This window comes from Dreissena polymorpha, chromosome 3 (assembly GCF_020536995.1).
Source record: "Dreissena polymorpha isolate Duluth1 chromosome 3, UMN_Dpol_1.0, whole genome shotgun sequence".
Taxonomy (NCBI): domain Eukaryota; kingdom Metazoa; phylum Mollusca; class Bivalvia; order Myida; family Dreissenidae; genus Dreissena; species Dreissena polymorpha.
In genome coordinates this window covers 136,930,153-136,954,909 of record NC_068357.1, presented here as the reverse complement: position 1 = coordinate 136,954,909, position 24,757 = coordinate 136,930,153, and the positions used below count along the sequence as shown (strand labels likewise).

The 24,757-nt window shown below is 36.4% G+C and overlaps 1 protein-coding gene across 1 annotated transcript; it reads left to right on the top strand.

The window, feature by feature from the left end:
- Nucleotides 1-469: 469 nt before the first annotated feature.
- On the top strand, nt 470-17,721 carry LOC127872622 (enoyl-CoA delta isomerase 2-like). Its single transcript, XM_052415951.1, has 8 exons — nt 470-481; nt 7,988-8,110; nt 8,433-8,630; nt 13,188-13,260; nt 14,401-14,503; nt 14,725-14,845; nt 16,621-16,854; nt 17,563-17,721. The coding sequence occupies exons 1-8, from the start codon at nt 470-472 to the stop codon at nt 17,719-17,721; spliced, it is 1,023 nt and encodes a 340-aa protein (XP_052271911.1).
- The last annotated feature ends 7,036 nt before the right edge of the window (nt 17,722-24,757 follow it).

The window sequence follows — 24,757 nt, the reverse complement described above, 5'->3', positions numbered from 1 at the left end:
GTAACGTAATTTACAAAAATAGGAACATTCACTTATTAATAATAAGATACAACAGAGAAATACTCTTTTCATCATCAACGTACCCATCTCGCATCGAAAAGTTACTTAAAAATATATATTACATGGATCTTTGGTTGGTTTCTACATACACTGCAATTAACGTTCTAAACGGGTTATAAAAGTGCACTTGATGACCTTTGACCTACTTATGAAAAGCCAAAATCAGTTAAAAACTGAGCTAACCCTCCAAGTATCAAATATAAGTCAGTTCAGGAGTAAAATCAGTAATAGTATCTGATATTTCACAATTTTGGCAATGTTACCTCAATTTTTTAAGCAAAATGCACTCACTGACCTTTTGACCTAATTACATGGTCGTCAATCATCCCAGAGGGTGACATCCCCTCCAGTCTTTTTATTTTTTTGTATTTAAAATCATTATAACATAAAAGGAAGCCATGCCTAAGAAATGCCATCAGATGTAAGATTTCAGGAAATGTTAGGCCAACTACTTTTTGTCAGGCATCACATCATTTCTAATTTTCAAACTCTGTATGTACAATGATTAGCAATGGTTAGGTGGTTTTATTGTACAGACAATATGTTGATATGTATGTGTATCAAAGTCCCTTTATAGGTTTTTGTATAGTGTTAATATGCAATTTATCATTTTTTTGAATCTTTAAAGACATTTTTACAGTAGATTGTATATGCTGGGACTACAGTAATGAACCAAACTTGCTTCTTAGCGCATTTTAATGTTAATGAATTAAAGGTTGTTCTTCAGGGCTTAAAACGTACATAATTTAACGACAGGGTTTGAAAAGTTACTTCCCTTCAATCTGATATAGAGCAATTTTCCACATTATGATTACTGATTGTAAGTTTATAATAGGTAAGAAGTATATATTTTCACCTCTAATCATCTTATCATGGTCTGACATGATGGTTGAATGTTCTTGCTAGTTGGCTAACTGTTTGTGCAATAATGTCACAATTCACAATTTTGGATAATATACGGCAACAAATTTATATGACAAGATATATTTTATATCTTTCAAGAGATTTGTCATGACATATTGGCTAGTTTTATGTTTTCAAGTAATTTGTCATGATATGTTAGCTGGGTTCATTTTTTAATGGCTTTTGCCACAGGTGGAAGTAACGTACCCTGGATAGTATTTTTTTTTTTTTTAGGAGCCCAATATATTCAAATAAATATATAAAATCATGTTTAATGAGAAAAAAATTGACAAAGAGCCATGAAAAAAAAAATCCCCACCCTCTGATATTGGAATCATAACAAGGTCATTAACTAGAATTTATCATAGACCTGTCTTCGCTGGCCGCAAAAATGTCAAAAGTAGCTTTAATCAAAAGCATCCATTGATCCTCCTATGGGCAATTGGACAACCTTTCAAAAAAAGTTAACTTCAAAAATATCTGTCCAGCCGTTAACTCACAGTCGGTCAAAAACCGAGCAATATTTCGAGTCCGTTTGTCAACCCGAATAAATCTTCTACAGACTTTCAAACAATATTTTTGAGTTTTTGCCCTTAATCGATAGCTCGCGTCCTATTCCTTTGAAACAACGAAGCGTGTCAAATAATGCATGCATATGCAACCACTTACCCCTAAAAACTAATTCCAAAATGTTATATTTTCTTTGCAACAACTGTTTTAACTCTAAATTTGATTTACTTGAAAACGAAAGTAGCCATCGCTCTTGAACCCGGCTTAGCAGTGAATTACACTGACAGAGCCAGGCACATAAATATCCAATCAACAACAACAACAATGTTTTAATAAATGTGAATAAATGGAAATTACTTATCATTCTGATTGTATTGGAATAAGTTTTTAGGGGTAAGTGGTTGCATATGCATGCATTATTTGACACGCTTCGTTGTTTCAAAGGAATAGGACGGGAGCTATCGATTAAGGGGCAAAAACTCAAAAATATTGTTTGAAAGTCTGTAGAAGATTTATTCGTGTTGACAAACGGACTCGAAATATTGCTCGGTTTTCGACCGAATGTGAGTTAACGGCTGGACAGATATTTTTGAAGTTAACTTTTTTTGAAAGGTTGTCCAATTGCCCATAGTAGGATCAAGGGATGCTTTGGATTAAAGCTATTTTTGACATTTTTGCGGCCCGCGAAGACAGGTCTATAATAAAGTCTAGTTAATGACCTTGTTATGATTTCAATATCAGAGGGTGGGGATTTTTTTTCATGGCTCTTTGTCAATTTTTTTCTTATTAAACATGATTTTATATATTTATTTGAATATATTGGGCTCCTAAAAAATATATATATGAAAAATACTATCCTGGGTACGTTACTTCCACCTGTGGCTTTTGCCATGAAAAATTGGCTACAGTTATGTTTTCAGGGTATTTGTCATGGCACAATTGTTAGTGTCATGTTCTCAATGTATTTTGCATGACACTATTGTCCATTTCATGTTTTGAATGTATTTGTTATGATATGTTTTCATGGTTTCAATGTTTTTGTAATGACATTGTTGCTAATTTAATGTTTTCAAGATATTTGTCATTACATAATTTCTACTTTCATGTTTTCAATGTATTAGTCATGAAATATTGGTTAGTTTGATGTTTCAAAATAATTTGTCATGCAATGTTGTCAAGTTTAATGTATGTGTGGGTATCTGTAACAAGGGATAGTGCTTACACTTTGAAACAATTATAAGTACTCTTTACGCTGTAATATACAAGAAAAGATATTTACATGGTTTCTGATCATGAAACCTTTACCCATCGTCATTTGTTTTATATCACAAAATGTCTAAATCTTAATTTGACTGTGGTTTTGTTCATGTTTTAAAGTTATTTGTACTGACATAAATGTAGTGGCTAGCTTTGTGTTTTTGTCATGCTATGTTGGGTAGTTTCATGTTTCCAATATTGCATGTCATGCCATTACGTTATTTACTTTTTTATGCCCCCGGATCGAATGATCGGGGTATATTGTTTTTGGCCTGTCTGTCTGTCTGTCATTGTATGTGTCCCAAAACTTTAACCTTGCTCACGACTTTTGCAATATTGAAAATAGCAACTTCATATTTGGCATGCACGTGTATCTCATGAAGCTGCTCATTTTGAGTGGTGAAAGGTCAAGATCATCCTTCAATGTCAAAGGTCAAATTTATGGCTTCAAAAAGCAGTAGGGGGCATTGTGTTTCCCAAACACAGCTATTGTTCTATTTAAATTAAATCCTTCAGAATATGTGCCTTTTTGTGATTTTGTTATTTATTGATGTATTACTGTAATATTTTACCAAGGTATGTAGTAACAACTACTTTATTGGTATGATTGACACGTTGACTGTGTGATCAATACTGATTTTGCTATATGAATTTTTTTATATCTTTCCTTAATATGTGTTCAATCATCTTTCCTTTATTTGTGTTAAATTTGTGTCCCTTTGTTTAAATTCATCATCTTCCCTTTATTTGTTTTCGCTTATTTTCCCTTTATTTATGCAAATCATATTTCCTTCAGTTTTGTACAATCATCTTTTCTTGCAGTGTTTCTGTCAGTCATTCAAAGTATGGTGCTGGATCAACTAGTTTAATTTGTGCAATGTGTGATGTAATTGTACAGTTGTGAGACATTCAGCTTTGGGTATACTATATTAAAGCCATGAAGTATTACCATGTGAATTGCTTATTAATCCCTTTTATGTTCTATGTTTCCAAACTGTTTTGCTGTAGTAATAATATGTGCAGTTCATTGATTACTTGTTCGTTGAGGTGGCGAATATACTACTCAAAATTAGATTTGGGTATACTATATTAAATCCATGAAGTATTATCATGAGAATTGCTTATTAATTCATTTTATATTCTATGTTTTCAAACTGTTTTGCAGTTCATTGAATACTTGTTCGTTGAGGTTGCAAATATACTACTCAAAATTTGCTAAGGATCACTTTTTAATTTCAAATTACCGGTATCTTAAATTTTGGATTACATTCATTTTAAATTGTATTTATGCAGGTTTTGATATTAGAATGTGTGTTTTTGATTTATTTTTATGTATTGATTATCAACGATGCGTGACGCTGGCGGAATCTAGCTAGGGGTGAACTTCAAATTACATATACTATAACAAGTGATCCTTAGCAAATTGTGAATAGTATATTTTCTTTTATTGTTTGTTTTGTTTTCGTTGTTTTAGTTCTATATTTTAATATAGATCTGTTAACCAATTTTATACATAAATATATATAGGCTATGACAGTCTAGTGACTCTAGTTATACTATTTTAATTTGTGTTTGTTTTGTTTGTTTACTTTAATTGATCTCAGGAAAATTAAGATTAAACTATGTGAAAATGACATGTTTTAAGTTTTATATTCAATTACATTTTATGACAAACAAATTATTTAGAATAAAAACAAACACGTGTGTTTAGGTGTCATGACAAGCAGGGTATTTTATTTCTTGAAACACAGACACTTAACACTGGTTCCACCCTACTTTTATTTGCCATAAAGTATGAATTGCAAATAAGTATCATTAACGGCATTATACACAGAACTGAGAAAAATGCAGTATAACAAGTATACTCGTTAATGTTCAGAACCAATGCCCCTTTCTATCTTCAGTCATCCGTCTGCTCTCATAAAACTCACTGAAACACATAAAGCATAATATTAACCTTTAAACGAACAGAGAATGAACAAATAACAACGTCAACGCTCTACCTGCTTGCCTGTCGTATGACCACACCTACAAATCTGTGCACGAGGAAATCTTCATTTCCACACCACTGAACATGCATGTCCTTGATTCGAAACTACTGTTCTGAGTGAACTAGGAAATTTGATGTTTCAATATTGATGAATGGAATTATTCCAACTTTAAAAACGTGTGTAGGATGGCGGACAAAAATCCGCTTCCAAAGAGGTAAAACACTAGCAAATTGGTGTAAATTCGGATTTGAAAACGGCGTTAGTTGCATTAGTGATCCGGAACTCCAGTCCCGATTTTATCATAATAACATAACAGTAAGAAGTTCTGGATCTGGATGATTACGTCGAAGAAACCAATTCTGGCTTTTACTCGACGGTGGTGGAGTGCGCGATTGTTACACTATTGCTGTTTTAATACACTGTCTTTGAAAATGTCAATTGTTGGAGAGTTCACAATGTCATACTTAGTCTATTCCAATCTATCACAGTTTTGACAAAGAATGAATTTTGAAAGAGGACAGTGTTTGCTGGGATAGTTTCAAAGCACTTGGAGTTATTGTTCACAAGGTTACACACTATATTATGATGGATATAGTCCTCGTATTGTTTAGCCCTTATGGTACGTTTAGGCCTTAGTGGCTCAAGGTAGCGTTCAATGGAAATGGCCGATACGTGCACTACCACCACCTTGTACAATAGCGTCAACCGTTTGGCGCGCCGTCTGTCTTGGAGTGGGGGGAGTTCCAGCTTGCGGAGCATTTCAGTGACGTAGCCAGGCTGTCTGGAGCGGTAGTCTCTGGTAATGAACCTTGCGGCTGATCGCTGGACACACTCTAGGCGGTCAATGTCTGTTTGGTGGAATGGGTCCCAAACAACACTGGCATATTCTAGTTTGGAGCAGACTAGTGCTAGGAAGACATTCTAAAGGGCAGTGACTGAAATTTCTTCTTAAGAATCCAAGGGTTGAGTTAGCTCGCTTTGTTATGTTGGTGATATAAGTTTTCCATTCCATGTCTTCAGATAAGGTTATTCCAAGGTAGGGATTTTCTTGTACTCTTTTTAGGATTTCTTTGTTAATATTGTAGAAGTAGCTAGATTTGAGCTTAGAAGGTAACATTTCTTTCCGTTAAATTCCATCCCCCATTCGTTGGCCCATTTGTGAAGGTTATCTAGGTCATTTTGCAGAATTTCATGATCTTTAAAGGTTTTTATAGGTCTGTAAAGGAGACAGTCATCTGCGAAAAGTCGAATCTTGGACTTCACCCTTTCTGGCAGATCGTTTATGTGACACAAAAATAGCAACGGTCCTAGCACTGTCCCTTGAGGAATTCCGGATCCCACTGGAACTTGGTTTGATTTCTCCCCGTCAACGAACACACACATTTCTCGGCGGGTGAGGAAGTTCGAGATCCATGACAGGAGGTTACCTCGGATTCCATAGTTCTCAAGTTTCAGTAGCAGGCGTTGGTGTGGGACCGTGTTGAAGGTCTTACTGAAGTCCAGGATGATGGTGTCGACTTGTTTATTTTGGTCATAGAAGTTAAGTAGATCGTGTTACTGTATAAGGAATCATTTATATTAACATGCTCTTCAATTTTCTTCAAACTTGTAATTTTAAGGAATTAAAACGTTTAAAAGTTCTTAACTCTTGATTTTCTAGTGCAAATCTGTCAAATCTGACAGTTAAAATACAGTTTGAGACGGTCCCAAATGTTTGTATTCGGAACAGATATTGTCAACCGGAAGTGGTTAAATACACTCGGACAAAAATGTATAATATGCCAAGGTATACAGATGCATGGAAAATAAAATATTGTAGCATCTTTTAGGTAAGATATTTTGCTTCTAAAAGAAAAACAAACAATTTTACAATTAAGTCGTTTAATATATGTATTTACAAAGATAATAATCATTAACCGGAACTGATCGACGAAATGTACATCTTCTGCTGGTCAAGCGAACAAATGTTGAAACCTTCGGAAAATGTAGATGATCATAAATTCCAGAAAGGTTGGTTAGAGAAATTTACGTGGTTGTCGTACGATGACAAAAATAATTTAATGTTTTGTGACATTTGTAAAAAGCATAGTAAAAGTAACATTTTTAACGGCTGTTCGAATTTTCGGACAAGTACATTTTGTACTATGAATAGACACGCAGCTGGTAGTTATCATACATACTGCAATCAGGTGGCCCCTACATAATCTTTAAATGGCACACTAAATTTATGGCTGATGGGCCATTGGCCCACCGGCAATCTGGCCCAGAATGAACACTGGCGTTTAGGTTTCGAAATCTGCGTTTTGGTTTTGAAAAAAGCTTATTACTACTATCAAGCGTTTATAGGGGGCATAAGTCATTCTATGGTGACAGCTCTGGTTTCACTTAGAATATGCATATTATTGATAAATCTTTGTAAAAGTTTGCGTACCACCTCAAATATTTTTAATATCCCTTGACATATTGCTTTCATATTTTGCATACTTCTTTACCAACATGACCTCAACCTATAAATAAGAGCAGACAACTGTATCAAGCATTTTGTATGAATTATGGCCCTTTTTTCACTTAGAATATGCATATTATTGATAAATCTATGTTAAAGTTTGCGTACCACCTCAATTATGTTCAATGTCCCTTGACATATTGCTTTCATATTTTGCAAACTTCTTTACCAACATGACCCCAATCTATAAACAAGAGCAGACAACTGTATTAAGTATTTTGTAAGAATTATGGCCCTTTTTCCATTTACAATATGCATATTACTTTAATTACATTGCCATAACTTCTTTATTTATGATCAGATTTTATTAATACTTTGACAAAACAACACTTACCTGAATACCACAATGGATTCCACCCAAACAATACCCCACGCTCCAACCCGGAATCCCTGCCCCCCTTCCCCCCCCCCCCATTTTTTTATTTTTTCCCTTTTTTATTTTTGAAAGATCATCTAATAAATGACCACACCCCACATTATACCCCCTCTAAACCCCCCCTACCTCCCCATATTTTTATTTTTATTATTTATTTACTTTATTTTTGAAGGACTGTCCAAACTTTCCACCCAAGCTATTGCTATCAAACTTGAAATCACACCTATTTAGTTTGTTTTATGTCTTTACAAATGTTCAATAGATTGTGGAAAATATACCTGAACTATTACCTTGACCTTATTGAATAATTTGAACAATAACCCCATGATGGCTTACGTTAAACTGTCAAGCACTCGAATAGTCGAGCGCGCTGTCCTTTGACAGCTCTTGTTCATATTGTATTTTAAGGCGACAGTTGGTAAATGCATTGCACCAAAGCCGGGGATGTTTGGCATGGTTGGCAAATACAAATGGAATGCCTGGAATGACCTGGGTAATATGTCCCAGGTAGAAACTGTTTGTGCTTTATAGAGAAACATGAACAATCACATTTTCACACTTTTGGAATTGTGTTGCTTTAATGGTATAAAAAGTTCACTCCTATTAAGAAGCACAAGTGTTACCTTAGAGGTTAACAACATTGCGTAATCATTCGTACGTGAAATTTATTTCACATATTTGATTGCGATTACTTAAAACACACAAACATGGATTAATGACTTTCAATTTCTTTTATTTGATTTTTAAAGTGAACATTTTGTTGACTGTGATTATGGACAACATGACTGGATGAACACTATTTGTAAAGAGTGTTTAATATACTTTGCAGGATAAGGCACAGAAGCAATACATACAACTGATAGACTCCCTGGCTGGGACTGAACCTCAGTCAAGCACCCACTCCCAGTCAAGGGCAGACAATAAGTACCAGACCCTGCTCGTCACAAATACATTAGGAGTATTCAGCATCACGCTCAACAGACCAGCCAAGAAAAATGCCTTAAATATTCAGGAAACATACACATTTGTTGGCGTTTTTTGGCCAAGTGCTCATTTGGACCATACAAAATACTTTGAAATTGAAATGTTCACAACTTATTCATTTGATATTAAACAATGTGTATGCTGTAACATTGCACTTTTGGTTTTAATATGTATGCAGATATGAATAGAAGCTTTGAACATAATACTGAAGAGATCTTAAAAATCTATTAACCCTGCAATTTGGGGTTAAATGAATTTATCCAACAAATGGGCTTTGCTTTGTGAAAAGGGGGTTTAATGCACGTGTGTTAAGACACTTGCCGCTTTTATGATATTTTTCGTTTATAAAAGTCTCTTCTTGGCAAAAATCCAGTTAAGGCAGAAGGTGTGGTCCCTGATTAGCCTGTGTGGAATGCACAGGCTAATCTGGGACGATACTTTACACATGCATTAAACCCCCTATTTCACATAGAACGGCCCAAATGTATTAAGAAATTTAATAAAAAATGTGTACATGACTCACACTTAACGTACATGCCCTTCAATGTGCGTAACACTGTATATCTAATTAATGATCAGTTGATAATCAGCAATGGCTTTGTTTGCCAAAAACAGAATTGAAGGAGCAAATTTTATAATCATACTTTTTAACGACAGCATTGGCTCAGGTGCAACTTTAAAATAAATACGGAATATTACGCTAGTCAATTGTTCCAAGAGTTTGTATTACTCGAGTGGCTTGTGTGATGACGTCTCACACGAGAGGCGGAGCCTCGAGTGTGATCCGCCTCGAGTGTGATGCGAAATAGCACAAGCCAAGAGAGTGATACAAACTCTTGGAACAATTGACTAGCGTAATATTCCTTTTATTATACACAACAACTAACGAAAACAGTTAACAATTGTATTTTTTACTTTAACAAAACTGACAAAACAATGACTAAAACGGTACGCCATAATTTATTTAAGACGCGTATAAATACAGTTTATGTAAATCTACGTGTAAACATTCGAACCGGGAAAACACAGGTTGTTTCCGAAACGCTTACCTTAATGCCATCGTTAATCCAATGTTTAAAACAATTAAGTTGACAACTTTAATCCGATGTTTATAACAAAAACGTTGAAACAATATTCACTTCCACTTCTATCTTCCATGTCTTTATCGAAACTTAGTTTGATCCACACTATTTTATTGTATTCCTATCGAAATATACATTTATGCATGACAAACACACACTCCAAAATACTTTTTGAATTCGTTCGATGTTTTTAACATATAGTTTACTGTTAAAAAATACCACGTCTGACATGTTCTTAAATTCCATAGAGTTTAGTTAAAACTATTGTGTTTCGTCACAGAAATGACGTCACACGATGTACTACGTAATATATTTCGTAATATAAAATATTTCTATTTTCGTTGCGCGTAATGTGACGTCATTAAATGGGTCGAAGTAGTCCGGCTAGTATGGTAATACGGAATTGGAAACATCGAGTAGCGTAATACGGGATTTTTTATTTCAACGATTGATACAACCTGTATTTTGTTAAAAGCATTAAACAGGTATATAATAAACAATGATAATAAGCTGTGATACAAATAGTTGTGACCAAAATTTTTGTTTGAAATGGAAAACATTCAAAAATGGAAATTTGAATTAACAATGTTTATTTAAGTTAAATGAAGAAAAAAGATATTGGGAATGGGAAACATTTCACAAAAGGTATACATTTCAATTAACCATGTTTGAAATATTGGTTTTCAACTGCATGGCATAGACTGATTGAGAAGTTGCCCTATAGCAAAAGTTCATGAAAAACCAGTAAATTAAAGGGTCCTTTTAACGTTTTGGTAAATTGACAAAATTGAAACAGTTGTTTCAGATTCGCAATTTTTCGTTTTAGTTATGATATTTGTGAGGAAACAGTAATACTGAACATTTACCATGCTCTATAATAGCCACTATATGCATCTTTTGACGATTTAAAACCCGAAAATGATAAAGCGATGCAACGCGAAACGAATTAATGAATTGGAGAGTTCTGTTGTTGTCGTTATATTTTGTGAAACAACGAGGATTGGTTATATCAAGTATAAAATACACTTGACATTGTATCCGGAAGGATGGCCGAGTGGTCTAAGTGGGAGACTTTTTACTCCAGGACTCCAGGGATCAGTGGTTCGATCCCTGCTGATGGTTACCTTTTATTTCTTTTTTTAATTTAATTCTTGATTTTTAGCTCACCTGAGCACAACGTGCTCATGGTGAGCTTTTGTGATCGCCTTTTGTCCGTCGTGCGCCGTCAACATTTGCCTTGTGAACACTCTAGAGGCCACATTTATTGTCCGATCTTCATGAAACTTGGTCAGAACATTTGCCCCATTGATACAGCGACTGAGTTCGAAACTGGGTCAAGCTGGGTCAAAAACTAGGTCACAAGGTAAAAAAAAGAAAAACCTTGTGAACACTGTAGAAGTCACATTTGATGCCCAATCTTCATGTTACTTTGTCAAAATGTTTGTCTCAATAATATGTTGGTTGAGTTCAAAAAAGGTTTCGGTCCGTTGAAAAATATGGCCGCCAGGGGGCGTGGCAGTATTCCTTATATGGCTAAAGAGAAACTTTGTGAACACTCTAGAAGTCACAATGTTTGCCCAATTATCATGAAACTTGGTCAAAACATTGGTTTCATTGATATCTCGGACGAGTTTGAAAATGGTCCCGATCGGTGGAAAAACATGGTCGCCAGGGGGCGGGGCAGTTTTCTCTTTATGTATATAGTGAAAACATGTGAACACTCTAGAAGTCACATTTTTGGTCCAATGTTCATGAAATTTGGTCAGAACATGTGTTTTCTGGATATGACGGTTGAGTTCGAAAATGGTTCGGATCGGTACAAAAGCATGGCCGCTGGGTGGATCATTTTCCTTATATTTATATAGTAAAAACAGCTTGTGAACACTCTAGTTTAGCATGTCAAGGCAAGTAACTGCAAAATGGCTTTTGAAAAATTGTGTTGAATTGACAGAGTTGTCGCCCTTTTTAAAATATTTTTTAAAGCACAAGAAGATTAAGTGGAATTAATAATAAATGATAGTTTTACATTCTGGAAGATAGCAAACTTTTGAATATGTTTTTAATTGTTTGATGATTCTGTACAATATGGCATTCTTTTGTCAAACTATTAAAGGGAGACTATACGATTTGTGTTAAATTGTAATGTATTGATAAATACATGTTACAATAACACAAAATAGGCAAGACATTGAAGACGAATTTCATAAAATGCAGCAAAGACAAATTTGCGCCCCGAGCCCATGGTGACGAAAAGATATTTCGTACATATTTTCCTACAATAACCGAAGAATTTGTCTTTTTATTAGGATTGGAGTTAGTGTTCGTGTGTCGTATGAATTAAGTTTCACATCGTACATGCATGATATACATTCTGGCGAATTTGACTGTACAGACATTTTTATTTCAGAATTAAATATCTGGCTTATTTCGCATTTTTCGACACATTTTCTTCTTAACTTTATTTTAAATTATATTGAAATGTATGACCTTGTTAACACTCTAGAGGCCACATTTATTTTCCGATCATCATGAAACTTGGTCTGAAGATTCGTCCCAATGATATCTTGGATGAGTTCGAAAATGGTTTCTGTTGCTTTAAAAACATGGCCACCAGGGACGGGGCATTTTTCCTTTTATGGCTATATATGGCTTTAGTAAAACCTTGTTAACACTCAAGAGGCCACATTTATTGTCGAATCTTCATGAAATTTTGTCAGAAGATTGTTCACAATGATATCTTGGATGAGTTCGAAAATAATTATGTTTGCTTGAAAAACATGGCTTCCAAGGGGCGGGGCATTTTTCCTTATACGGCTATAGTAAAATCTTGTTAACACTCTAGAGGCCATATTTACTGTCAGATCTTCATGAAACTTGGTCAGAAGATTGATCCCGATAATATCTTGGAAGTGTTCAAAAATGATGCCGGTTGGTTGAAAAACATGGCTGCCAGGGGGCGGGGCATTTTTCCTTATATGGCTATAGTAAAACTTTGTTAACACTGTAGAGGTTTATTTTCTGATCGTCATGAAACTTGGTCAGAAGATTTGTCCCAATAATATCTTGTTATTTCAAGTGAGCGACTTTGGGCCTTTCAGGCCCTCTTTTTTATTGTTATATCCAATATTAACATTTATCAATATAAAGCATTTAACGACCAACTTCAAAACATGCCAAAATCTGTGAAAAGGCACCTTTAATAAAAAAAATAGGCTACAAGTCAGCACTGGATTTTATGACTGTGTTAACTACTGTGAAAATGTGTATCCTTAAACATAGACCTTGGTCCAATCTGCAGCACCTAAACACTTAAAAATGAAATCAATATGCTAGTACAACAAAACACATAGGTTATTATATTCAAGATGGTGTACATGTAGAAAATGTATGTACCAGTAAAAAAAAATTGAGGTAAGAAATCTAAGAATTTACTTTAAACAAATAAAGAAAATGTTTGAACTGTCACTATTTGAAACTACTATTTTCATAATACTGTTTTTTGTTGTTTTTTCTCTCAGATGTATGAAGAACTCATAGCTGCCCTGAAGGAAGCTAGTGAGGACAAGTCGGTTGTCATAGCAACTCTAACAGGTAATTATCAACTCAATTAGAAAAACTAATTTTCTGCATAGCGACAAATAATGAGCAACAACTTTTTATCTTTTGTAAAGAAGCATCCATGTTTTGAATACTTCAAGCATAGGTCTATTAAGAACCATCTTGAAAATATTTATTTTTTAGAAACATTTAAACAAGAATTTTAGTAAATCATTGAATGAATGAAGATATGGTTTAATTGTTTTTCTATATGAATTAAGTCTATGATTAATATTTCTTTATTCCTATTAAAATCTGGGAAAAAATGCATGTGTACAATTGGGAATCAGTCTATAAATGGAATGAACTCAGTTATTTTTATGCTCCCCCGAAATGTTTAGGGGGATCATACAGTCGCCGCTTCGTATGTCCGTGCGTTCGTCCGTGCACAATTTTTGTCCGGGCTATTTCTCAGCAATTAATGACCGAAATTCAATTTAACTTTATGGGAAGCTTCACTACCAAGAGGAGATGTGCATATTATCAGCCGGTTCTGGTCGGATGATTTTTCACAGAGTTATGGCCCTTTGAAATTTTCCATTAACTGTACATATAGTGCAATTCTTGTCCGGGCTATTTCTCAGCAACTAATGACCGGAATTCAATGAAACTTTATGGAAAGCTTCACTACCAAGAGGACATGTGCATATTATCAGCGGGTTCTAGTCAGATGTTTTTTCACAGAGTTGTGACCCTTTGAAATTTTCCATTAACTGTACATATAGTGCAATTCTTGTCCGGGCTATTTCTCAGCAACTAATGACCGGAATTCAATGAAACTTTATGGGAAGCTTCACTACCAAAAGGAGATGTGCACATTATCAGCCAGTTATGGTCCGATGATTTTTCACAGACTTATGGCCCTTTCAAATTTTCCATTAACTGTACATATAGTGCAATTCTTGTCCGGGCGATTCCTCAGCAACAAATGTCTTGAATTCAATGAAACTTTATGGGAAGCTTAACTACCTTGAGGAGATGCGCATGTTATTTGTGGGTTCTGGTTAGATGATTTATTTAGAGAGTTATGGCCCTTTGAAATGTTTAAGTTGCTAAACCATCCATCGTATTATTTTGTCCAAAGGTATGCCCCTCAATAGTATAGTTCTTTTCTTCCAATTTGTTGGGACCCAGGTGCTGGCGACTACTTCTGCAGTGGCAATTACCTCAGTAACTTCATGAACATTGACCCCAAGAACATAGAAGTCATGCCTGTGAAAGCGGGTTATTTATTAGAGTTAAATGGAAACATTTATGCAAAATACGTGTTTGTTTTTATTGCTTTAAATTATATACTGACCAATACTATTTGATTCACTGATCACTATTCTATAAGATGTATGCCTACCCTGCTTGCATGTATATCATACTGTAACAGTTACTGTAGTTATGGTAAAAAACATGATGAATAACAAAATTGTCTTGGTCCCTCTAATGATAGTTTTCCACCCTTTTCAGGCGTTTTGTATCCGCATTTATAGACTTCCCGAAGCCTCTGATTGCCTTGATTAATGGCCCAGCAGTGGGTGGGTCAGTCACGGTACTGGGACTCTTTGATGCAGTGTACGCAAGTGATCGGGTATGTTATGTGGTATATAGGCTGACACTTTCTGCTTTTATTGTATTTATTATCCCTCGCAAAAGGTGGAGAGATATAGTTTTGGTGTTGTCCATCTGTCTTACAGTCCGTCCGTCAGTCCGTCCATCTGTCACAAACTTTTTAGGGCTATATCTCAGAAACAATACAAGATGTCAACATGAAATTTCATAGGTGTATACATGTAGATATGAATGAGAAGAAGGTGGGGATGTCAATTAAACGAATTTTCCTGTTGTTTAAAAGGAAGTCTTCTTAGCTAAAATCCAGTTAAGCAAGAAAGGGTAATTCCTGATCTGGGACGACACTGTACCCACCTGCACAAAGGCCCATTTTTCCACGTAGTGACTAATATAAATGTTTTAAGACCGCAGTTAAACCTTTGCATGCTGGGTAATTTGACGTCTGCTAAAATGTCGTCTGCAGTATTTCTAAAATTTGCATTTTCTTCTATTTTTTTCAAGGAATACTATCAGAATAGCAAACAGTTGGATCCTGATGAGATGCCACGTTCTGTGGCGTCTCATCTGGATCCAAACTGTTTGCAAAGGCCTTCAAAATTCGGTTCCAACACTGAAAGAGTTACTGGAATTGCTTCCTATCTTGGTTCCTTATTTACTGCAGGCACCATAATCCATGTTAAAATGTGCTTTGAAAGCCTTTGATTAAATAATGTTAGTCAGCATAACAAATAATTGTATAAAAATCAAAAAACTACTCAAAATTCAACAGCATCTGCATAAGTATCCATTTTAACAAGAGTTTGTATAAGATTGAACACAGACTGAAATGAATCTTACCAGACAAAAATAATCCACGCTGGTGGTAGTGTATCGGATATAATGTCTGCCAAGCAATAAAGAGGTATCAAGTTTTATTTCATCTGCGGCAGCGTTCTAAAATTTAGGCAAGACTCTCAGAATTTATTTTACCCAAGCTCCGTTTCGACCCAAAAAATACGCTTATTCATAAACAATTAACATACAAACTCAAATAACAATAAAACCATATTTCTTTACATGCTAATCCTTTCTAGCTCAGAAGCAAATCGAAAACAGCTTTAATAATAAATTATTCAACCAGCATTAAACCAGAACAACCCGCACACTTTGTTCAGGTTTCATGCTGTTAGCAGCTCATCAGTATCTTTGAGTTGGAAATGAAGCCTTTGACATTTTAATCTTGTAAGAAAGGTCTTTGTTATCCCCCGCCATAGGCAGAGGGATATTGTTTTGGCGTTGTCCGTCCGTCCTTCTGTTCTTCCGTCTCTCCGTCTGTCCGTGCGGCACTTTTGTGTCCGGAGCCAAATCTTGGAAGCGCTATGGCGGATTTCATTGAAACTTGGTATGAGTATATATATATATGGATAAGATGATGATGCATGCCAAATCGCATTGTACACCATCTGTTAATAACAGAGTTATGGCCCTTTGTATTAAAAAAAATGCTTTTTTAGCTGAGTGTCAAATATAAGTCTTTTGTGTCTAGAAGCATATTGGCGGGGGATATCAATTCAACGAATTTGCTTGTTTTAATTTGATTTTCTCAGGGACTACAACTGATTCAAACTGCCTATCTGAGTGGTAAATGACTATGTGCAACCAACATAAAACCAGAACAGACTGCGAGTAACTTAGAGAAACGTGCAGTCTGTTCAGATTTTATCCTGTTTGGTGCTCATCAGTATTTTCGTATGGCCCACAAGCGCCTGGAAGTGCATATCTTAGTGGTAACAGTGTAATTTTCTCGTTTTCCAGGCAACGTTCCGCACACCATTCTCCCAGCTGGGCCTGACGCCTGAGTGTTGCTCCTTATACGTGTTCCTGCGGCTGATGCGCCCCGCTAAGGCCAACGAGATGCTTCTGTTTAATAAGAAGATCTCCGCCGCAGAGGCCTTCAACAGGAACCTTGTCACCTCTGTGACACCTGACGATGTGTTCGCTAAGGAAACTCGAGCAAAGATCGACGCCATTTCCAAGCTGCCCAGGGAGGTAATTTATAGCTTAAATATTTAAGAACCTTTTTTAGTGTGGGTTGTTGGCATTTAAATTGCTCACTATGATTTGGAGTTCAAATACATTTGTTATGTATAAGAATAAGGCGGGAGCATTTCCACTTTAGTAGTTCCAGGAAAAACCAAGTCATGTATTTTACTTAACTAAGTGCGCTAACATATAGAGAGCCTGGTACTGTTGAGGCAGTTATGAACAAGTTAGCTTAAATGCAATGAAAACCCCAAAATAGCATTGTAAAAAGCTTAATCTTTTGAAATACAGACACAAAATATTAGCCTTAATCTTCATATCTTTTTGCAACTCAAACTTATGTAACCTTATTATTCATTAATTTGAATAATTGTGGGGAATGTTTCGTACTGAACCAATCCTTCTCAACTGCATCTCTAAATTTGTCAAAGAAAATTATACACCTTAAAAAATCTATTAAAGTAATTATTTTTAATGAAAAATGATGAAAGTACAGAGGAGTATTTAAGTGAACCGATTTCATCAGCCACCCATTGACAAAGTGAAAGAAGAAGTCTTGTAGCTGTAAAACATGAAGCAGAAGTAATTGTTGATTAATTTGTTGGGGCAGCCAGCACAACCCGCCTTAATAAAGTGTGGCTCCATTTTTTTTATGCTATTTTACTTATTTGTATTCTATTTTAATAAACTTATTATGTTGCCTCCTCATTTTAGAGCATGTGCTACTCCAAGGTGTTGATCAGAAACGCGGAAAAGGCCACACTCCACTCTGTGAACAAGGAAGAATGCCGTGTTCTGATTGGTTGTTGGCAGTCCCAGGAATTCATGAACGCCATTATGAGCTTCTTCTCCAGTAAAACGGCCAAGTTATAGTCATTTGAAATGGTGATCAGTGTTTGACAAAAACTAAGGGAAAGATCTTGGACCAAAAATGGTACAAGGTGTTACTATATGGGTCTAGAGGGAAATTCAGTCCAGTTTTTGTCCCCTACCGGTGAAACCGGAGGGGACTTATGGTTTGCGCTCTGTGTGTCCGTCAGTATGTATGTCAGTCAGTCTGTCACACTTTTCTGGATCCTGCGATAACTTAAAAAGTTCTTTATATTTTTTCATGAAACTTGAAACATGATTAGATGGCAATATGGAGATTATGCACGTCATTTCATTTTGATCCTACGTCAAAAAGTCTGGTTGCTATGGCAACAAACATAAAATATATATATAAACATTCTGACAACGGTGGAGTTTCACAGGTAGGAGACCATATTGCTTGACAATAGTCTTGTTTAACATGTTATATCAAAATTTGAAGATTTGCCAAGTTGTAGCCATGGGAACGTTAATCAGTGTTTGACAAAAGCTTGGCAAAAGATCTTGGACTGAAAATGTTGCAAGTTGTGCCAAATGGGTCTGGAAAATAATTCAGTCCGCTGCTTTAACATGTTAAATAAAAATTGGAGTATTTGCTTAAATTATACATTGTTTTAAATATCAAAATGCATGATGTGGGCTGTTTTGTGAAAAGGGGGTTTAATGAATGTGCGTAAAGTGTCGTCCCAGTTTAACCTGTGCATGTTGCAGTTCTGCTTTTATGGTATTTTGCGTTTACATAAATTCTCTTCTATCACACAAATCTATCTAATGTAGGTGACAATTGTCGTTCCCGATTAGCCTGTGCGGACTGAACAGGCTAATCTTGGATGAAACTTTATGCACATGCATTAAACTCCCTTTTCACAGAGCACTCCTCACGTTTAAGTTTCTCCAGGAGGGACAAAATAGGAGCAGCACATGATTTCCCCTTCATAACTTGGTGTTAATTACATGTTTCGTTTGTTAATAATGTTGTGTTATTGTAAATTTAAGATAATTGACAAAAATAGTTTATGTTTATACAGATTAAATGCAGATGCAATTATGTCAATGTTCTGTTTCATTTGACGTTTATATAATTTTACCCAAAATGAACAGAACTAAAGCAAAGATGTGAGAATGGACCAAATATGTAGGGGAATATTGATTTGCAGTTTCATCCCTCTTACAGCAAATTTTTTTGAGCACGTCGGACTTTTTTGCTGTTTCAACAGCTTTTTGTCATATGGTTCGTTTGTCATCTCACTCTTTTCCGGGGATAGCTGGTGAACCAGTATTAAGTGCACATACTTATGCCAGTAACTGACAAGTTGAGCCTTGTTCTGAGAAAACTGGGCAAAATGCATGTGCGTAAAGTGTCGTCCCAGATTAGCATGTGCAGTCCGCACAGGCTAATCAGGGACGACACTTTCCGCCTTAACTTGATTTTCGGTAAGGAGGGACTTCCTTGAACCTAAAAATACCATAAAAGCGGAAAGTTTTGTCCCTGATTAGCCTGTGCGGACTTTACAGGCTAATCTGAGACGACACTTTACGCACATGCATTAAGCCCAGTTTTCTCAGAACGCGGCCCATTTGATATTTCCAAGCCTGCATTAGAGGTAAGAGAGAATGACCATTTTTCACACAAGTTGGCACTGTCGGCGATCGAAACCGCGATTTCTGATGTGTGCACAGATGAATGACTAGCATATAATTTGAATAAAAATTCCGAGATAATACAAAGTGAATTGCTTTTTAGAAATACAAGAACTGTGCGTGTGCTTTATTTCTAAAGATCTAGTAACTAAGCAAGCGTTTACAAAAGTAATATATTAGTTAATATAAAAACGATGTGGTTGTACCAGGGTGCATGATCACGTGACTGTGGGTACCGGTAAGTGGTGCTCTTTTCGAATACCTTTTAAAACCATTTTTCTTAAGAATTTCAACTAGCGCATAAAAGATACATCAGAATTACATTATTTAATAAGCATGTGTTCTTTTTCAAAAACTATGTGTACTGCATTCATTTATACGGCTATGCTTCAAGCAACGTGAAATTTCAGACGTTTTCAAGGAGTTATTCTTATACCTTAAGATATCGGCACAAACTGCAATTTAAACCGTCTTTTATGCACTAAAGATTTTTGCAAATGAATTTCAATAACTTCAATAGTTTCACAAATAAAGCTCTTAACTGTGTGTTTACATTCTGTCCGGCCCGTGTGTAAACCCCGTTGATTCTGAACCCTGTGTACGCATTTATTTTATATTCTGATCTAAGATACTGTTTGTTCATTTAAACAGATTTTTTTGTGATAAATTTCATCCAACTATAGATGGGTTATTGACGGACGGACTAACGTGACGCCAGCCGGCATGCAGACGAAAGGCCATGCTTTTCACTAGATCTGCAAAAGCGTGGTCGGACGCCACGTTGTGATTCTTGTCGGGGTCCGTCTGATGGTCGGACAGTTCCGTGCTTGATTTCTGGTCCAATCCGGCTTGTGGAGCTGGAGAGTGAATTCGACTCACTCCGTATACCGGTAACGATCAGTGCGAGTACGTTCTGCGAATTCTCTGGGAAGACGGGAATCGGTGGTTAACCGACCGCGTCCACAAGCGTTGGGAATAAGTCCACCAATTCCACTAGGCGATCCGTAATGATTCCGTTGTCGGTTAGGCCGGGGATCCAAACCATCATCGGCGCATGCGTGGCTAGCTCTTATGCTTCGTCCAGATGCCGTGTTCTCCATGCTGGTATCCGTGATCGCAGAGCAGAGAAACGACAGAGTTATTGGAAAGCCCTAAGAGTTCCAGTTCATTTAAAACGAATTTCGAAGACATTTCCGGCAACACAAACAGCAAATGTGGCCGATGAAAACCTACAGGGAGAAAGATCGGACGGTTCGCATGTTTGCCACCCGTTGCAAAATCCCGCAGCCTTTGCGATTTTGTCATCTACAAGCGGGTCGTTCGCGAGATGGGAATCGTTCAGGTACATCCAATTAATTTTGCTCTCTTCATACCCCGACGCTCGCTGCATAATGTACGGCTCCATCCACGAATACGGTGCATCCTCGTAAATGCCACTTTATTTATATGGTGGAATATTTTTCCAATACCGGCGGTTATCCTGCCGTGATTTTTGAAGTAGTGCGGTATAGTCGTGAAGTTCCCGCTCACCTTGCGCCAGTACGTTTCCAGGTCTTAAACATGCGTCAAATCCGGTCGCCGTTACGTCAGGGAGGACGTGCGGCTCGGACTACAAAGCGCCTGCTGTACGTACGCCTTTTTCAGGAGCAGGCTTTTCCGAGCCAGAGCGTCGATATTTGGCGAGTGAATCTGAGGGTCATCACGTGACGGGAAGTCAGTGCCTTGGTAGCATCCTAAATCCGCTCTTATATCATCGATCGTAATAAACAGCACGTTTTCGGTTCAGTCTGCGTAGCAGCGCTTTTTATGGAAATCAGAGAAGTGAATAAGCATAAACCCAATGCGACATTCATCTCCGCGTGGTCTTGTGACGATAGTATTACAAAATCGGAACGACCTACTTATAATCGATAGATAATGACGCAACGGCTGCTATGAAAGATAAAAGTCCTTGCAAATTTACCGTGAGCTACTGTGACATAAATGTGACATGTTGTTTTTTTCTATTTAATTAATAAGTCGTGGGAAGCAGAAAACAAATTTGCGAAAACAAGCGTAATGCTCAATTGCTCGTTGCCGGCTCAGGTACTACTTCAATGTACCCCTGTACGGAAACCACCCTTTACGTTTAAAGAAGCCTTTTCAAGTTTTGGTAAATTTGACAAAATAAAAAAAAAATAAGATTCGCAATTTTTCGTTTTATTAATGATATTTGTGAGTTCATACTGAACATTTACCATGCTCCAAAATATCCTTTATATGCATCTTTTGACGATTTAAAAACCTGAAAAATATAAAGCGTTGCAACGCGAAACGATTGAATAATTTGGAGAGTTCTGTTGTTTTTGTTATATTTTGTGATACTAAGAGGATTGCTTATATAACATTGTATGAGCACGGATGGCCGAGTGGTCTAAGAAGGGATGGCCTTTTACTCCAGGGGACAGTGGTTCGAGCCCAGTTAAGGGTTACTTTTTTCTTACTTAAATTGTATTTGCGTTTTTTTGCTAGAGCTTTTTAGATCCAATGTTTACAATTATCAATATAAAGCATTTAATGACAAACTTCAATATCTGCCTAAATCTGTGTAAGTAGCGGGCCCAACAACGGATTTACTCTACGACATTTAATAAACTATCGTATGACCCGCGTCAGGTTATGTCTAGAGATACAATGTCCGCTAATGAAACCTTGCGTGATTTTATAGCGGACAGCCTATCTCCTGACCAGATTGTGCGATTGCGCAAGCTTGTATGGAGCTGCGTTGGCCGCATGTGGCACAAGACCCATTTCTGCATGACTCGACTCGTTTAATATGAAAAGGAGTTTAAATCTTTGTTATCACATGCCTTTAAACGAAAACCAATAGCTCACTTTTAATGTTGACACACTATTTCATGAGAAACATAAAGAGATCATTTCAATCAAAATACTATCCTAAGATTTATCAAACTATGCCTTGTTCATGAAAATGCTATACAAATATTTAATAAGATTATATAAAACAAAATACGGAAAAGCATTTTTGAACAGTTGAAAATATGAAAACAAGTTACCCTTATAACAATGCATTTTAAAATGGATTTAATTTCATTATTATCTTCGACCAATGCACTCGATGCATCACAGCAAAGTACTTAAAGATGTATACAAAGATAAATTGTTTGCTGACCTTGACAGTTTGGTTTCAGGCAGTTACAGATGTGTAATTTGTTTGTCTGGATGGTACGGGAACATGTGCGAATATGGAGACAAGTTGTGCATGTTAAACTTTTTATAATTTGCATAGACCGTTCCAAGTCGGTTACCCCAGTTGTACCCATGTTGATGTTAAGCGCTCTGTTTTATGAATGTTTACTGTCCTGTGTCGGACAGTATTACATAACAGTAATACAAAATTGTCTGCTGATAACAATTCTCGAGTTTCTACTTATGTATTTGTCTGATTCAAAATACTATAAAATCATTTTTATTCGTCGGCGTGAAATTTCGTAGTTGTTAAACAATTGACCTTGTCACTTCGATTCGTGGACACAGGTGGTAAGCGTGTGGCTATGATATTAATGAGTAAAAACATCATTTTGAATAAAAAATAATCAAATTATAACGAACAATCAACTTCTCTGAAAAAAAAATATTTCGCGATCAAAAATATAAATATAATAAGTTTTGCAAATCAAAGTAACCCGAAAACAGGGTGCATCGCTTTAAAAAGCCATAAGTTCACCAATTGTGCAGCGATCTCCATGCACTCGATCTTATTCAACACATAAATGAATGTCCTTTCAATAAATGTACATGTCTTGTAATATTTTTACAAATTCTGGGTCAAATTTTAAGAAATAACAAGATACCCAATTCGCGTAACCTACTCGTCAACGATCAAACCCGATTTATGAATGAAATCTTCAGGAGTAAAGACTCACCTTCCCATTGGACCAATGAAATCACTCGTGTGTTTAAATTTCTGCAAGTCGAAATGTACGTAAACAACGGTTTCAAACGGCGCTGGACAGTTAGTTTTTATGCATAATGTAACGGCAAGAACAATAAAATTGTTTTTTCGTACGTTTTATTGAATTATGATTCCTAGGTCCGTGAACTTTGCAGGGAAAACGCCCTTTACTCCGTGAAGATTGAAGTCTCCGATCTGGTCTGATCGATGACGAGTAGGTTACGCGAGTTGTGTGTCGCGTTATTTTTTAGCATTTGTAAAACATATTGCAAGATATGTACATTTCCAGAAAGAAAGTTCATTTTTGCGTTGAATAAGACATGCTCATGGAAATCGCTGCAAAATATATGAAGTTATTGCCGTTCAAAGCAAACCTGTTTTCGGTTAATTTTGAGTTGAATACCTTGAAATATATATGTATGTGTTTCATAATATGTGATACACTTTCAAAGTATTGCCCCGGGTTCAATAAAACTGATATATGCACAAACATTGTTTCTTAATGACGTCACAGGTGATGTCATTAAAAGTTGTTATTTTCAAGATGGTGCTTTCCACAAAAAAAGTCAAAACATAATACAATTATATTATGAGAGAAAATTAGTAATTTTTGTCATAAGAGGAATGCGAAAGCTATATCCTTGGGATAGGCCTATTACCAGATTACAACTAAACAGAGTAGTTAAACGGTTTAAGCAGTATGGAGGAATATTAGACCAGAGAAAGAACAACACGGGGAGACCAAAAAGCAGCCGCAGCAGTAAAAATGTTGAACAGGTGAAGCGAATTACTGACGAAACACCAGAGAGGTCGGTACGAAAGGTATTTTCTGACATTAACCATTCTTCCAGTGCCACCACTGTACACTGAGTCTTAAGATTTGACTTAAAACTAACACCCTACAAAGTTCCGGTCCTCCAACATCTGAAAGAAAGTGATGGTAACCAACGTCTTGACTTTGCCACTTTGATGAAAGAATCTTGACCAACATTTAAACGAACAGAACCATCGTTACTGGTCAGACGCTAAGCCTTACATGTTTATAGAAAAATCATGCCATGCTCAGAAAGGGACAGTGTGGGCTGCTCTTAGCGCTGAAGGTTTAATTGGACCGTTCTGTTTCGAAGATAGTGAAGTCAATACCGAGACCATCAACAGTGAACGATATTTGAAACTCTTGAAACATAAGTTCCTACCCGCTCTTCGTCGCAGAGGCATTGATATAAAACAAGTATGGTTCCAGCAAGACAGGGCTGCTTCGCAAACAGCACAAAGCGTTCTTCAATGGCTGGAAAATACCTTTGGCACAAGACTGATATCGTTGAAGTCAGGTCCGCCTTGGCCACCCCACTCACCGGATCTCAGTCCCTTAGATTTTTTCCTTTGGGGTCATCTCAAAGAGAAGGTTTGTGCAGCGTATTCAACATCGACAGAAGAACTCAA